Consider the following 18,144-nt stretch of genomic DNA (forward strand, 5'->3'; position numbering starts at 1 on the left):
CAAATCTTCAGCCACCCAGCAACTTCTCTGACAAAGGCTAGTCCAATATAGTGACTTTACTCCACATCAGACTCATTACAGAATTCAGTTCCTGGGCCACAACTCCAAGTTATCTCCCCCTGCATTTAATCATGTCCTTGGAGAGATCGTAAACAACTGAAAAACTGACTTACACTGAAATACCTCTGTTCATCTTTATCAACTTTTGCTACAATACTTGACAGAAAATAATCCCTAAATATGGTTTGAAACAAATATTTGTATTTGCATAACAAATCATTCTAATTAGGGCTGTCAAGCGATTAAAAAAATTAACCACGAGTAATCGCATGATTTAAAAAATTAATCACGTTTAATTGCACTGTTAATAATGAATACCATTTATTTAAATATTTTTGGATGTTTTCAAATATATTGATTTCAATTACAACACAGAACAAAGTGTACAGTGCTCACTTTATATTTATTATAAATATTTGTGCTGTAAAAAATAGTATTTTTCAGTTCAACTCATACAAGTACTTTATCATCTCTCTTTATCATGAAAGTTGAACTTACAAATGTAGAATTATCTAGAAAAATATAACTGCATTCAAAAATAAAAATGTAAAACTTTAGAGCCTACTAATCCATTCAGTCCTACTTCTTGTTCAGCCAGTCATTCAGACAAACAAGTTTGTTTACATTTGCAGGAGATACTGCTGCCCGCTTCTTGTTAACAGTGTCACCTGAACGTGATAACAGGCATTCGCATGGCACTGTTGTAGCCAGCGTCGCAATATATTTATGCGACAGATGTGCTAAAGAGTCATATGTCCCTTCATCTTCATACCACCATTGCAGAGGACATATGTCCATGCTCATGATGGGGTGTGCTCATTAGATCCAAAGCAGTGCAGACCGATGCATGTTCACTTTAATCATCTGAGTCAGATGCCACCAGTAGAAGGTTGGTTTTCTCTTTTGGTGGTTGGGATTTTGTAGTTTCCACATTGGAGTGTAGCTCTTTTAAGACTTCTGAAAGTATGCTCCACACCTTGTCCCTCTCAGATTTTGGAAGATGCTTCAGATTATTAAACCTTGGATCAAGTGCTGTAGTTATCTTTAGAAATCTCACATTGGTACCTTCTTTGTATTTTGCCAAATCTGCAGTGAAAGTGTTCTTAAAATGAACAACATGTGCTGGGTCATCATCCGAGACTGCTAAAATATGAAATACATGGCAGAATGTGGGTAAAACAGAGCAGGAGACATACTACCTCTCCAAGGAGTTCAGACAAAATTTAGTTAACGCATTATGTTTTTTAACAAATGTCATCAGCATGGAAGCATGTCCTCTGGAGTGGTGGCCAAAACATGAAGGGGCATATGAATGTTTAGCATATCTAGCACATAAATACCTTGCAATGCCTGCTACAAAAGTGCCATGTGAATGCCTGTTCTCACTTTCAGGTGACATTGTAAATAAGAAGCGGGTAGCATAATCTCCTGCAAATATAAACAAACTTGTTTGTCTGAATGACTGGCTGAACAAGAAGTAGGACTTAGTGGACTTGTAGGTGTTAAAGTTTTACATTATTTTGTTTTTGAGTGTAGTTATGTAACATTTATAAGTTGCACTTTCATGATAAAGAGATTGCATTATGGTACTTGTATGAGGTGAATTGAAAAATAAGATTTCTTTTATCATTTTTACAGTGCAAATATTTGTAATAAAAATAATATAAGGTGACCACTGTACACTTTGTATTCTGTGTTGTAACTGAAATCAATATATTAGAAAAATGTAGAAAAAACATCCAAAATATTTAATAAATTTCAATTGGTATTATATTGTTTAACATTGTGATTAAAACTGTGATTAATTTTTTTAATAACTATTAATTTTGAATTAATCATGCGAGTTCAGTGATTAATCGACAGCCCTATTAATATAATCTGAATTGAACGTTTTAGGGTACACAATTATGCTTACCATCTTTATGTACAGTCACATTATAAAATGCTAATGAAAGAGAAAGGACTTTACAGGAGAGAGGGTAAAAAATGTATATATTTTGACTGAAAGCTCATTGTGATGGGAACTGTCTTACTGTACACACATATAGCACAATTTCAATACTACAAATAATAAATATTAAATCTCTAAAATAAATGAATAAGAATACAGGTGTTAATCTGCCAGTGTATGGTATATTGCCCACTCATACAGATCCTATGCCAAGCACCTTATTTTTTTTAGTAATCAATTGTGTATAAAGCAATAGGTATGCATGGCACTTTTGAAAGGGAGTAAAGACATGTTGGGACACTCCAATCAACATTAATGAATTAACAATATATTTGGCTTTAACATGATAAAGCGAGAGGGAGCCTGAGTGGACAGAAACTAGTTGCATTTTGTAAACAGACATTTCCTACCATTTAATGTGCATGAAACACATTGGTTGCATTTCTTATCGGGTCCTGGAATTACTCATACTAGAAGAGAGATGGAAAAATCAGCACAATGGTGCCAAAATGTAAACAGCAAAAACACTTACAGAGAACATTCATACTAGTAGGAACACTTTGAGAAACCCAGAATTGAATAGACATGGGCCCACATCCACAGAGGGGTTTAGGCACCTAAATCTGAAATTTAGGTGCCTATATTCCAGTTTTAGGCACCACGGTGATCCACAAAACCCCCTGTCAGCTACCACCTAACCCTGTAGGTACCTAAACTCACTCAGTTTTTAAATTTCGATGGTAAAGGTTCCAAAGTGCCTAAGTCAGATTGGCAGTGACCTTGGGAGGTTTTTTGCCTTCCTTTATAGGATGGATGTTTGAGCGACTTGCCAGGATTATCTGGGTGTATCTCACTTAAATCAGTTCCCTGCCTTTGCGGGGGCCTTGGGCACTGGTACACTTCGATCCCTCCTCTTCTGTGCCTGTGGCACATAATAGTCTAGTCTCCTGTATATGGGAATACTTTGTCTCATTTGGCTTGTTAGATTAGTGTGCAGGTGTGAGATGGTGTTGATTGCCTGATGGGGAGAAAGGATTTGAACAGTGGTCTCCCACCTCCCAGATGTGGGCCCTAACTGCCATGCTATAGAATCATTCTCTCTCTTGTTCAATGATTTAATTAAGTATATATACAGAGCGAAACAGCTTGAACAAGAAAGACTGAGGGAAACCCATATCAGAATATCCCAATATCTCCTGAGAGATAAGAGACCTCTGTTCAAATCCCTTCTTCCCATCAGGTAGAGGGGAGAATTGAATCCAGGTCTCCCATATCAAAGTGCTCTAGCCACTGGTCTTAACCATTGTAATGTAGGCACCACCACCAGATCCCATTTTGTGTGAGGTGAGATGAGGAGATGAGGCAAGGCAGGCACATAACACATTATTGTCTAAGCTCCCCGACTCCAGGAAAGAGGTGCCCAACTGCATGAGAGGGGCGGGGCTTAGGACCCATCCCTCGTTATCTGCCATTGGTTAGCATAGGTAGGAAGCCACCTAGCATGCAGTCTTTTGTGGAGCCTATTCTCAGGCATCGGTCTCTCCCCATGCATTGTATATGGAACCTAGGTGCCTAATTCAGGATTTGTGGATCCCAATATTGTTCCAATGATTTTCTAGGGGTCTAAAATTTAGCCAATGCCTAAGTCCCTTTGTGGTTCAGGGCCATGGATAGTAAAATACCCTCTCACCAGTGAAGACGGTCCTTGAGACATTGACTGAGACATATTGGATCTGTGCTGAACAATTTAGGCGTAATCTTTGTTCTTTCTTTCCTCATGAGCCAACTGAAGGGAAGCTGACTAGGACCCAGAGCCAGCAAAGGACTGAAGTAAGTAAGTTAAAAATGTGCTCAAGTCTTTTTCTGGCTCTAGGCATTTATCACTACACATTAAGTAGAACAAATCGCAGGCCACAAATTACCTCTCTTGAGAATAATGTAGAAAGACTCTTGGCCAGGTTCAATGGCTGACAGATGCAGGAGCGGTGCAGAATGAGGTTGTGGAATGGCATCTCTAGGTATACGAGATGAAAGATCTCTTGTGATGCATGTTGATAAGTACTATGACAATGGAGAATTTGGAGAGAAAAATCAGATGCAATCCTAAAGCCTAACGTGATCATCTCCTAGCACTGAAAGGTGGACATAGTGGCTTTTGTTACTAGAACCTTTGCTGATCATCTAATAATCAACCTTAAAAAAAAGCAGCTTTGTTTATTTATAGAAAGGGGCTGTGGAATGTCTATTTGGAGAGCACAGTACACATTTATAGAATCCATGTCTGATATAAGAAGGGGAACAGCAAGGAAAGCATCAAGGAAAAAGCAAGATATGCAGTATTAGGAGAAAAAAATCCTTTTTTCGAGCCTCTCCAATCTCATGCAAGCCAAGAAAAGAGATCTAGAGTTTCCAAAAATTTTTTTTTTGATAATTAACACCAAAGCTGCACTATCTAATCAGAAAAAATTAAAGATCCTGCACCAGAAGATAGCTTCTAGAACAGGGCATTCTTGGGGTCAAAGTAAAAACCCCAATTCTCTGAAAACAGTAAAGTTAATGGTGACTGAACTCTTAAGTCATTCTTTGAAACCTTGACAACAATCCAGGCTTCTTCCTAACCCTTTGTTTTCAATCAGAAAGTCTAGGAAACGTTGCTGTAATATGAATAATATTAATATTTCCAGTACCTGTAATGGGGATACTACTAGCTCAGCATATGACATACTAATCCTTTCATGCAAGCTATTTGTTTTGAATGTGGCCATTTGATGAGGATTCTTCAAACTCAAAGATAGTGTATATGATTTTTTATTTAGTCTGCGATCTCCCCACCCCCACCCCCAATATACGTCAACATACAAACATTGCAAGAACTAGAGAGCAAATTCAACCCTCCAATAATCTTTATAAATCAACTGTTCTCTTAATAATCCCTCATTCTATAAATGCCTAAACTAGAGAAAAATTACTGGCAATACTAACAGACTCAATATCTTTGAAGATGATGCTGAGCTGGTTTAACAACAATAGTTAACTAGTTATATAGGAAACCTGAGAATCAGGAATAGAGTTAGTTCCTTTAAAATTGAAATTTTACCCTTTCCTTTCTTCCCCATCCTTAACCTAAGAGTAAAATTTCCCTCACAAATCTGCCTTGCATGGTAGACCTTGTTTCTGATATTCCATTCTCCCTTCTTTATGTGTGTGGAACTGCCTTTGATACCAAAGAGATACTGGCACATCATGCTCTCTTGGTAGACACTTGCAAAATGTTGCTAGATTAAATAGCCAGGGACAGCAGAATTTTAGTTGTGATCCACCAAACAGATCTGAGAGAAGCATATTGCTCTAAGAGAAGATAGACTTTCAAGATATGTGGTGCTATAATGGGGGATGAGGACTTTTCAATTCTAATCCACCCATTCCGGATGAGAGAGACTGAGCTAATACCCTCGTGTATGGTGCATTGCATCTAGCTACGGAAGTAGTGTTAGGGTGGAATTTATGGACTCTAAATTGTTTGCCAGGAAATGTTTACTAGCTTTACACAATAAATGACTGTGAAAGCATATCCCTGAGTTTAATGTGATATGGCTATTTCCTTACACTTGGTACAAAGTATTATGAATACCAATAAAGGAAACTTTAAAAAAATATAAAACAAACAAATAATTCATGTTCATATTTATGGGACCTAGTTTGGAAAGGTTTGGTTGACTACAGATTGTACAGGGTAAATTTATTGCACTCACCTCTGAATCCATGCCATGCCCAACATATCAGAAATGATATGTACAACTTATTTTTAGAGCCAAATACTCTCATCATCAAGGTATATTTTAAAAAAAGAAGCTTGTTGCCATAGCTGCAGTGTGTCATATACAATGAAGAAGTCTACATGCATAAGAGAAGGCTAGATATAAACTCCAGAAAACAAGTGCAAAACTCCACATTTAGCAGGATAAAATGTCAAACAGTTTTGGACTTCTCTTCGTTACAGTTTGGAATCTGGAACTCTGTTGCACCTTATCTGTAATCTTTTATCTTCTACAGTTCAATGCTATGCTAGGAACCAGTGTACAGTTTTACAGGATATGTTACATTAGATACTTTGGAAAATGCTTCACAGAGTGAGAGTTGCTTTTCCTGGGTAACGTGTATACAGTGCTTACTCTGACAATTCCCATACATAAAGATACAGAGTAACAGTTTTAATTTCAGAGGGTTTTTTTCTTTCTGCACAGTGTGCCTATGTAACAACTCATTACTATTGAGAAGAGAATAGACCCAACAGAGTTTGTTTTGATCATACAATAGGTTTTGAGGAGAGTAAGATGCTGGCATATTTTTTGCCTGTGTGAACACGTGTGTGTGTGTGTGAGATTTTATATAAACAATTTAACAATGTAATTTTCAAAGATTAATTAGGCATTTGCATTTTCTGTAAATAGAAATCAGTAGCATACCTGGTTACTCCCTTCCATAATGCTCTGCTCTATAGACTCATAGAATTGAGTTGATTTATAAAGGTAACTTTAAAGAAATGTCAAAATTAGAGGTCTAATCCTGCAAACCTTTGCACATCCATAAATCTGATATCAGCAATAAGACCTCATTGGGATTTTGGGGTGTGCAGGAAATTCAGGATCACTCCTTTAATGTATTAATAAAAGCAGTTTAGCTGCTGGACTTTTTATTAACATTTTCATGTTAAAATGCAGTTTTCATTGTATGTCTTCAAATCACTCTGAAATAGTAATTATGTTTAGTTGATGTTTTTTATTTCCATTACACTTTAACTATGGGGCTGACCCAGTAAAGGGCTGAGGGTCTCCTGTGGAGTGAATGTGAGTAAAAAGGGCTCAGCATTTTGCAGGGTCAAGCTTAAGACATTTTATAATAGAAGATATTGGGAGGATGAATTATTTTAGATTTTATTCATAGTATACACTAGGCTAGTAATGGAGATTTAGTAGAATTTTGAGAAGAAATAATTCTAGGATACAGTAGGATCCAAAGAACTTAACCCAGTGAAGGATTAGCAAATATACAGCGCAAATTTTATCTGAAAAGTTTTGGTGACAGCAAAAGTTATTTGTACACATGGGAGTTTGCATAATTGGATGCATTATTATTATTTGACATTTTAATTCAAATTCTTGTTTCAAATTAAGAGGTTAGATAAACAAGATTTTACTGTAAATAATAATTTACCACCATATCACAGCCAGTTCCTGCTGCCTATAACAAGTTTTGTGGTGGGGAAATCCCAAATGCACGCAAAGCAATTTACTTGACTAGTGTGCTATATTACTTTTAGAAAGAGCTGCAGTATTTGGTGACATGAAGCAAATGCCACAGCATTCAGTATAACATAGCCAAAACACTGGTGTTTCTCATGCCTTTTCCTTTCATTAGAGGCATGTTATGCACCACCAGATGCTGCAATCTAGATTTAGGGGCATATACTAATCTTGCACACACAGGAGTTGCATATGTTATGAGTTAATTCCTTTTTGTTGTTCTCTCTTGCACATGGCATTTTGAAACAGTTAAATACATGGAAAATATTTTTAGTTTGCTGTATTTTAATGCTTGTATTGAAATATTCTGATTACTTATTAATGAAAAATTAAATCCATTATATATGCGCTACAACAAAATGTATGAATGACCCCAGGGACAAACAGTGCTCGAGGGAATTACACAAATCTGGATAATATCCCTGAGTGTTGGGTTTTGCATTCGAGTCCCAAAGTATCTGAAATGTGTGTAGAATCGTGTTTTGTTATTTGTATTACAGTTGTGCCAAAAGGCCCCAAATATGATCATTATACCTTAGTGTTAGGCACTGTACCTATATCTAGTAATAAACAGTGCCTGATCCAAATAGCTTACATAAACCAGAGTCATGCCTGTTGATGTTCCCACTGAGGATGTCCAAGTGCATTGCCTTTTAAAGCAAAAGAAGTGACACAGATATCATAGTGTGTCTGTTTCAGGTGCTAGTAGAGTATATGCATAACTATATATTCAAATATTTGAGTGAACAATAGTCTATTTAGGGACCATGTGGGAACACTGTAAAAGATACATTTCTGGAGAATATAGGTACTCCTCCAAAGGATCAACAATTTTAGGACTAAAACTTGACTAAAGTCAAGACACAAAAGCACATGCCTAACTCCAACATAAGAATGGCCATACTGGGTCAGACCGAAGGTCCATATAGCCCAGTATCCTTTCTTCCAACAGAAGCCAATGCAAGGTACCCCAGAGGGAATGAACAGAACAGGCAATCAAGTGATTCATTCCTTTTTGCCCATTCCCAACTTCTGGCAAACAGCCTAGGGACACCATCCCTGCCCATTCTGGGCATTCATTTATCTAGTTCTTTTTTTAATCCTGTTATAATCTTGATCTTCACAACATCCTCTGGCAAGGAGTTCCATGAGTTGATTATGCATTGTGTGAAAAACATACTACTACTTTTTTTTTTAACTGCTGCCTATTAATTTCATTTGGTGACCCCTAGTTCTTGTGTTGTGAGAAGGAGTAAATAACACTTCCTTATTTACTTTCTCCACACCAGTCATGATTTTATAGACTTCAATCATATTCCCCCCCTTAGTCCTCTCTTTTCCAAGCTCAAAAGTCTGAGTCTTATTAATCTCTCCTCATATGGCAGCCATTCCATACCCCTAATAATTTGTTGCCATTTTCTGAACCTTTTCCAATTCCAATATATCTTTTTTGAGATGGGGCAACACATCTGCACACAATGTTCAAAATGTGGGCATATCATGGATTTATATGGAGGCAATATGATATTTTCTGTTTGCTTTTTTGACTGCCGCTGCACATTGAGTGGATGTTTTAAGAGAACTATCCACAGTGATGCCAAGATCTCTTTCCTGAGTGGTAAGAACTAATTTAGACCCCCCTCATTTTATATGTATAGTTGGGATTGTGTTTTCCAATGTGCATTACTTTGCATTTATCAACATTGAATTTCATCTGCCATTTTGTTGCCCAGTCACCCAGTTTTGTGAGATCCTTTTGTAGCTCTTCACAGTCTGCCTGGGACTTAACTATCTTGAGTAGTTTTTTATCATCTGCAAATTTTGCCACCTCACTGTTTACCCCCTTTTTTCCAGATCATTTATGAATATGTTAAATAGGACTGGTACAGACCCCTGGGAAACACCACTATTTACCTCTCTCCATTCTGAAAAAGGACAACTTATTCCTACCCTTTCTTTCCTATCTTTTAGCCAGTTACCAATCCAGGAGAAGACCTTCCCTCTGATCCCATGACCGCTTACTTTGCTTAATAGCCTTTGGTGAGGAACCTTATCAAAGTCTTTCTGAAAATCTAAATACACTATATCCACTGGATTCCCCTCATCCACATGCTTGTTGACCCCCTCAAAGAATTCTAGTAGATTGGTGAGGCATTGATTTCCCTTTACAAAAAACCATGCTGACTCTTCTCCAACAAATTATGTTCATTTGTGTGTCTGACAATTTTGTTCTTTACTATAGCTTCAACCAGTTTGCCCGGTACTGAAGTCAGAACTTAAGTACAGCAGAAGTCTCTTTGGTTCCAATGGGACACCTCACGTGCTTAAAGAACTTTGCTGAATTAGAAACTCCAAAATGCAGAGATGATTTAGTATTCTGGCATTTGCAGATTGAGCTCTTTTTGCACATCTCATACTAGATGTCCTAGAAACAGAAGAAAGTTCTGCCATGCATTTCTTAGTGAAATGGCATCCAGCTCTACCTCTTTATCTTAGCAAACCACCACTAGAGCTAAACTAAACTAAAAACAACATTAAAAAAAAATAAAAGGAGGACTTGTGGCACCTTAGAGACTAACAAATTGATTTGAGCATAAGCTTTCGTGAGCTACGAAGCTTATGCTCAAATAAATTTGTTAGTCTCTAAGGTGCCACAAGTACTCCTTTTCTTTTTGCAAATACAGACTAACATGGCTGCTACTCTGAAACCATTAAAAAATGTAATGTAATGTAATTAGGCTCATGCTACTGGCTCCTTAGTTAATGAGATAATGAGCAATTAGTGCTCAAGACAATAAGAATCTTGCATGCACTTGAGCATAGGCCGCATCTTCTTCAAAAGTTAATGTTTAAACAAACTATTCCTTCATACTGCGTTTCCCGCATCCAGTGTCTGCTGTTAACCTAGAGACATTTGTGTTTGGAATAGATGAAGCAGGTATGTGTAAAAAAAAAAAAAAACAAACCACACACCACACATACCCTTGTTAGGACTTTATTCCCTGTAATGATTATTAGCTTTGGTTCCAATCCCACAATTGACTCCACTTAGTAAAAACTGCAGTGGACATAAGTGGGGCTACAGGAAGCCCCAGGGCTCTGCCCATGCAGAGCAGATTGCAGGATCAGAGTCTAAGCTCTTATGGGCAAAAACAGTCTTTGTCCTGTGCTTGTACAGCACCTAGCACAGTGGCGTACTGGTCCATGACTAGGGCTCTTGGATTCTACAGTAATACAAATAATAAAATAGTCCTGTGGAGCTAGTGATAATTGTATTTGAAGAGTTCACAATCAAACCAATAGCTGGTAACATTTAGGTATTTTACTTATTTATTCTTGGTCCGTATTTCTCCTTTCTCAAACTCCTGCAATTAACAGTCTGAATGGGTTGGAAGACACTAAGCAGGGGCTACAGTACTTGTCTTTAGCCTGTAAATGATGGATCAGATTAGTGGCCATAGGGTCATTACACATTGCCCTGCTAAATTCCCTTAACTGAGAGAAGCAAGTTATTAAGTGTGCCCCCTGTCCTTGGTCCCACAACCCCTGGAAAAAAAAGTCACCTGAACAACAGCACCAAAAAAATTTTACAAAAAGGAAAAAGGAGGACTTGTGGCACCTTAGAGACTAAAATTTATTTGCGCATAAGCTTTCGTGAGCTACAGCTCACTTCATCGGATGCATATGATTCCGATGAAGTGAGCTGTAGCTCACGAAAGCTTATGCTCAAATAAATTTGTTAGTCTCTAAGGTACCACAAGTACTCTTTTTGTGTGTGTGTGTGTGAATACAGACTAACACGGCTGCTACTCTGAAAAAATTTTTAGGTACTGATAATGTTCCTCTGTAGTTAAACTTATATATGTAACTTGGGTAAACTGCATATTTTATCCATTAAAGAGATATAAATCTTCTGTCAAAATATTTGACATACAAATATTTATCATAAAAGCCATCTGTAATTTAGATTTTTGTTGATAATTTCTCATGATACAAAATATACACCAATTGCTCAATGCAATTAAAACATAAGTACTGTTTCACATACAATGTGTTCAAAATACATTGTTAGCCACCATGATTCAATAATTTTTTTAAATGAGGGCTCCAATAAAATGTCTTTTTCAAAAGCGATAAAAACTGAAATCCAATACCCAAGCAGACAAAAAAACCCCTGCATAATATGCAAAATTACATACTTTGAGTTCCTCAGTAATATAGTTTCAGTAAAAGCATTAAATGTGTATATACTGTGTCAAAATACGCAGTTATCAAATAAATTGTTTTAAATGAATCATTCACTTGCCTATACATGCATATTGAATATATGTCTAAATATTAACAAGGGCTGTATAGTATTATACAAACAAAAATAGGCATAGATATTTTGATAGCCATTTCTCAGTTCAAAATTTACAGACCTGACATGATGCTAAAGAGAAAAATCAAGCAGTAAATTGCAATATAATGTATAGATCTGGAAATAAAAGGATATTGTACAAGACAATAATGCTTGGCACCAATAAATTATTCACTTAAAAAGCAAAAACAAAACCAAAAACTCCCAAACCTTGTTTTAAAAACAAAAACAAAACAAACAAAACAAAAAAACTAGTTTTGAGGTTTTTGAGCATCCTATGTGTGACAAAAGGCGATGATTTAAACTCCAAAGAAATGACAAACTTCAAAGTGAAGATGTGAAGCATCAGATATCATGAACATTTGAAAAAAAAGTAGGAAATTTATTTTAAATTAAAAAATAAGACATTTTGCTTTACTGAATGGATTGTGCTGGTAATAAACTTTAAAGATTTAATACAAACTTGTAAATCACTTTCCGTGAGGGCCTTACAGTTTAGCACAGCTTTTATGAAAAATACTAAGTGTTGTCATAAAAAATTTTAAATGCTTGGAGATCATGAAAATTAGAACAAAATTCAAGTTTATCTGGGAGATGGAGCAGTAACTACAGATCCATTCTCCATACTTTTATAGATATTTTGTAGGGGATGTTTATTTGCTTTTCCCCAAAAAAATTATGTCTGACAAGTGTTATACTATGGCATATGCAAATATTAATGGTAATACATCCCACTAATACTTCCCACAAATGCAGTGTTCAGATTGTGTGCTATGGTTTATGGAGATGGCATTTTCTTACCCAAAAATTGCTTTTACAATTAGGTACAATGAAAATTTTAAAGCATAGTCTAGATTTATGAATGCTAACTGTGATCTTTATCCCCTTTTAACTCTACACAGGGATTCACTGGTTCTCAAATCAACTAATTATTCATTTTATGGGCAAAGATTCAGTTATAGGCAACACAGCATCTTTATGTTTTAATCAATGGCAATATTACTTTATCAGTTATATCTGCTGCTCTTTGTTGCACGACAGGGATCAATATAAGCAAATAAATGTTGCTTCTGGGGGAATTAGGCAGAACCCCCCCACCTGAAAATAAACATCTGTTGTGAATCTGTATTAGCTGTAATTTTAAAATAATGGTGCCTGCCTTGACCAAGTTGCTGTGAAAAAATACACTGATGATAGTTAAAAATATGCAACACAATAAAAAGTCATTTCACTTTTATAACCCTTGGGTACAATGAAACCTATTCCTAAAACAAACAAATAATTGTTAAGCTTTACATTTATTGTTAAGCTTTATATTTAGACATTAAGGGTCAGATCCTCAGCCAATGAAAATTGTCATAGCTCCATTGACTTTAATGAAGCCAGGACAAGTTACACCAAGTGAGGATCTGGCCCTATAATGTTTCCATTTATCTAATTTTACTGTAATACAGATGTATGAATAGTCTGCAGCCCTGCACAAATGTGAAACTTTCCCAATTAATAGCAGAGCTATCATCATTAAAAAAGTTATCAGTGTAGCCTAAATATACAGGGAGATAATGGATACAACCTTTGATATGAGAGGCTGAACTGCTGTTGATGCAAAAGAAATTTTACATTTACTCATTTTTCATATAATCTATTTTATTTTATTTTTTTACAATAAATCAAACTAAAATTAAAAAACCAGATGCAAGCATTAACCTTCTTAGAAGAGCAGAAATGACATCTAAAACGGTGTTGGGTCCAACTGTTTTATGAGCTAGATGGTTTGCAGTTTTCATATATCTAAAATATTCTATTTGTTTCCCTTGGCATTAGAAGCTTTGGGCAAATTTGGTGGCACTGACTTAACTCATGATTTTCTCAGATATGTAGCGATCAAAGTGAAATGACTTTTTATTGTGCTGTATATGTTTAATCATCATCAATAATAACTAGGTATTATAGAAAACTATAACATTAATCCAACCAATAATGTAGAAGTCCAATGACCATGCACATTTTTCTTTGCAGAATTATTTCAATAAAAAGTTTTGTATTAGAATGCTCTTGATTGAAAACTATGTTTTCTTAATTAACTGAAGCTGGGAGATTGATTACACAGTCACTGGCACAATCTATACAGTATTTATCAAATCTGGGAATGCCTTACTTCTGGTAAATTTCAGTAAATGTTGTAAATGACTAATTTGTTTTAAAAGTTGGTTACATATATTTGTGTTTACTTTCATTGTTTAAAACTGAAGCATAATGGCCTTGAAAATATTTTCATATGGAGCAAGCACATTCTTGTTTGCTTCCATTAAGAACTTGAAAAAATTATAATGCTCTGTTTTAGAACTTGTGTATTTATTAGGAGAGGTAGAACCAACTATAATTTACTCACCAATAATCATAATTGGTTATGAAATAAAGCATGAGTAATTGTATGACAACTAAAGAGTTTTCAGTTTTTCCCTCTCTTCTTTTCGCCCTTTGGATCCTTCTCTTCTCCCCCCCCCCCCCCCCCCCGAAATGCTATTTGACTCTGACTTCTATTTCTTTTGGAAATTTAATCTTCCTTTTTCCCCACACTTCCTCTCATTGTGCTTCATTTATTTGCTTTTTATTGTAGAGAAATTGTACCAGTGTCCCTCAAATGTCTAGAATTAAAAACCCATTTTTCATATTGCATTTGATCTGGAACAATAATTTTTCTAACCCCCTTTCAACTGTTTAGATATTTTATGGCTCAACTGTGTCGGTCTCCCTCTCTGCATTTCTATTTTTCCCCTTCAAGACTCCTCGTTCCACTTTTCCAGAGACTGATTGACAGGAACAGGTTGGTAAGAAACTTCAGGACATGTTGTTAACATCTGACATTGTGGAAGAGAACTCAGCCCAATCGCTGGGCACGTAAAGGGAAGTGGGAAGTTGCACCTATTAGAGATGAAAGGAACTGTGTTTGGTCGTTATTTACAAGTTACCTGAAACAAAAAACTCAGCTGTTTATTTCAGGAGAGACCATTTTAATGTAAAAAACAAAGTCTGCGGTTTCTGTTTCTATCAATAAAGTGACGATTCTAGCGTAACTTGGATTTACCTCGCAAAACAATCGAAAACCCAAAGCACAATATCTCAGTTATTGTTTAATGAGTCTATCTGAGGATATTCTTTATGGACAACACGTCTGTTTTCACAGCACTGGGAGCTAACAAAACAAATAATAGCGTAGCCATTGCATTTTCTTTGTACTCTTCCTTTAATATTCGGTTTCAGAGTAGCAGCCGTGTTAGTCTGTAAATGCATCCGATGAAGTGAGCTGTAGCTCACGAAAGCTTACGCTCTAATAAATTTGTTAGTCTCTAAGTTGCCACAAGTACTCCTTTTCTTTTTAATATTAGAGCACACATTGAAACGATAAGCACAATGAAGAGCACAAAATGTTTCATCAGTGTGGTAACTGTAGATTTCCTTCCCCGCCGAAGAAATATGAAGTTTTGGACAGTCACAGCCGCAGCAACACTCACGGTCTGGACACCACAAGTTTAAAAGAGCACTGTTACAGAGAAAACTTACTTAAGAATAATTTTTTAAAACATTTGATTAAAGAAAAGGGGAGGGGGGAAATCTTACCGTTTAAAGACTGCTGCAGGTTCTCGCTCACTCTGAAACTGCAGGGAAAAGTGGAGCAGCTGCTGAACAAAAGTTTTAGATTTTTTTTTTTAAAGAAAGTCTGCAAAACTAATTTCCCACAAAATAGGGCTCAATTTCCGTTTAAGAAACTAGGTCTTGCAAATCTCATTCAATTCCTGATTTTTTCCAATCGCAATTGACATTCATTTTATCTTTCACACGTGGACCTAAGAATTTAGACTTAAATTGCAGGAACCAAGTGGTCTCGGAATTCAGGGGGGAAAGAACGAGGATTTAAGAAAGGGAAAATATTTATGGTACTGATCATCACTTGATTGTTGATCAATAACACTTTAATTTAAACCAACTGACTGTCATGTTCGCTGTCACCATTAATTCCATGAACCATTTCAAAAGCATATTTAAAATTTTCCAGACACCTGAGACAACGAAAACAACAACCAAGTGAAACAAAACAAACTTCCAGATGCAGAGACTCGAAAGCGGTTTGAGATCCTGTTTTGAAAGAGCAGAAAGCAGGGAACTGTTGTCTTTCATTGACCTGTTTCTGCAGCTCATTAACCGCCGGTCATTTCATTTTAAAACAAACGCCCTAACATTTCAGATCTAGTTGCACCCAAGCGCAAGTGCAGAAGTATCTGTGCTTAATACAGTTAATATTTTAAGACATAATCTTTGCAGCGGAAGACGCGCCCTGTGAGCGGAACAAATGAGTGACACGTCTGTTGCTGTAATTTATTAATCAGAGGGAATTGAAGTGGCAGGAGCCAGTGTGGCTATTTGCAGCAGTTTCAATTTATCAATGATAACCTGGCTGCCATTCCCATCTGCGCTTAGTTCCTTGTGGGGGACTGATCATTGCTCTATTACCGAGACAAGATTATTTCTAATCGCTTTAGGGAAACATTCCTGTTAACAGAGGAACGGCCAAAGGAAGTCAAGGGGGATGTTTGTTGACAATACACCTGGGACTGCAGGTGAGGATGCCCGGAGGTTTGGATTTGAAGCTGCCTCCTCCTTCACCTCTGGCCCTGCTCCTCTTCCCCCCCCCCCCCCCCCGCTTTCCTCTGGAGAAGGACAATCCCCTGCAGGTCCTGAACTCCACCTGCCCTTCCCCGTAAACACCACGGCTCGCCAGGAAACACTTATTGAAGAGAGCGACTGCCCGTGAGCAGGATCAGCGGGGGACCAAATCTGGCTGCGAAGGGCAATTGACGGGGAGGAGGGAGTGAGACAGCGCTGGAGCGCCAGCCCTGCATGGAGCCTACATCAGCCTGCGGCCCCCCTGCCTGTTTGAAAGGGGGCCGCGTGTTCACAGAGGTATGTAGAAAGCGACGGGGACGGTGCGGTGCAACGAAGCGCCACTGTTACTTCTCCGGAGCTGCAGCTTGTCACGTGCTGCCCGCCCCAGGGCCCCCCGGGGAAAATCATCTCCCGCCTGTGCCAGACGGGGATGAGCTGCCCTTCAGGGCTGCAGCGTGTTGATGCAAAGGGCTCGGCTCCCTCACTGTGCCGGAGTTTTGGAGGGAGTTTTTGCATGTGGTCAGTCGCTGTGTTGCTAAGCCAGCCCCCAGCTCACATTACACACTACTGTATTTATAACCTCTCCGAGCCGTTTCCCCCTTCAAGCAATTCTCTGGGACCACCTTCTATTGGCTTTAACCTCTCCCACTTCTTGACATCTGAGTAGCTCTGAGAAAGCTCATCGAGGTCGAGCGTGTGTGTGTGTGTGTTTGTTTTTTTTTGTTGTTGTGTTTTTTTTTTTTTAATGCAACGGAGACTGGCCACTAGGGCTAAAGACCTGGATTATCTGAGCTCTGCTGCTGAAAAGTGTGTCGTTGCCGTTTTGGAAAAAAAAAAAAAAAAAAAATCCCCAACCAAGCCCTATCTGTTTACAGTGCAAGTTGACAAAGGGTGGTGGAGTTGGATCCTTCCTAAACTCTCCTGCCTGGAACCTGAGACTTGCATGCCATGGATCACACGCTCTTTGGCTGCCTGCGCAGCCCTCATGCCACCGCGCAGGGCTTGCACCCGTTCTCCCAGTCTTCTCTCGCCCTGCATGGAAGAGCTGACCACATGTCCTACCCCGAGCTGTCTACTTCTTCCTCCTCGTGCATCATAGCGGGATACCCCAATGAAGAGGGCATGTTTGCCAGCCAGCATCACAGAGGGCACCACCATCACCACCACCACCACCACCATCACCAGCAGCAGCCGCACCACCAGGCTTTGCAGACGAACTGGCACATTCCTCAGATGTCTTCTCCCCCCGCCGCTGCCAGGCACAGCCTCTGCCTGCAGCCCGACTCGGGAGGTCCCCCGGAGCTGGGCAGCAGCCCCCCAGTCCTGTGTTCAAACTCCTCCAGCCTGGGCACGAATACCCCGACGGGGGCTGCATGTGCTCCCGGGGACTATGGCAGGCAGGCGCTGTCCCCAGTGGAAACGGAGAAGAGGTGCGGCAAAAGGAAAAGCGACAGCTCAGGTAAAGGCTCGTCCTTTGCTAGCCTTGCGGGTGGGGGGCGCGCGCTTGTGGGGCGGATTTTCCTAGAGAGAGGGGGGTCTAGAGAGAAGCCAGGGGCTTGATGGAGGGACTGCCCTTCCCGGCCTTAAGGCCCCCCTTTATCCCAAGCCTTTCTCTGAAGACAGCAGGCTTCAGAGAGTCACTAAAGCCGCGCTCGATGCCTCCATCCTAAAGCAAGTTTATCGGGAGCATGGAAAAGAGAGAGCACGTGATAGACCGTGAAATCAATTGTGAGCAGTTGCCTACGGTCAGGAGGGGAAATGTTTGTAGGTTTGATTAGTATTTAGCATCTGGTATTGCGGTTCCT

General features: G+C 38.5%; 1 protein-coding gene and 1 long non-coding RNA gene across 3 annotated transcripts in view; one reads left to right on the top strand and one right to left on the bottom strand.

The window, feature by feature from the left end:
* Nucleotides 1-2,382: 2,382 nt before the first annotated feature.
* On the bottom strand, nucleotides 2,383-15,563 carry LOC119850465. Its single transcript, XR_006279381.1, has 4 exons — nucleotides 15,296-15,563; nucleotides 7,910-7,964; nucleotides 3,934-4,072; nucleotides 2,383-2,481 (listed from the first exon to the last, which is right to left on the bottom strand). It is a non-coding gene; the product is annotated as an uncharacterized LOC119850465 (long non-coding RNA).
* A 195-nt stretch (nucleotides 15,564-15,758) lies between these two features.
* MEOX2 (mesenchyme homeobox 2) overlaps nucleotides 15,759-18,144 on the top strand; it is a 72,693-nt gene continuing 70,307 nt past the window's right edge. Inside the window, exons 1-2 of one of the 2 annotated variants that reach the window (XM_043509229.1) lie at nucleotides 15,759-16,293; nucleotides 17,215-17,798. In XM_043509229.1, the coding sequence (XP_043365164.1) occupies nucleotides 17,288-17,798 (511 nt within the window). In that variant the 5' untranslated portion in view covers nucleotides 15,759-16,293; nucleotides 17,215-17,287. Of the gene's footprint in view, nucleotides 16,637-17,214; nucleotides 17,799-18,144 lie in introns of both variants that reach the window. The other variant, XM_038390845.2, reaches the window with a different exon arrangement.

Source organism: Dermochelys coriacea, chromosome 2 (assembly GCF_009764565.3).
Source record: "Dermochelys coriacea isolate rDerCor1 chromosome 2, rDerCor1.pri.v4, whole genome shotgun sequence".
NCBI lineage: Eukaryota > Metazoa > Chordata > Testudines > Dermochelyidae > Dermochelys > Dermochelys coriacea.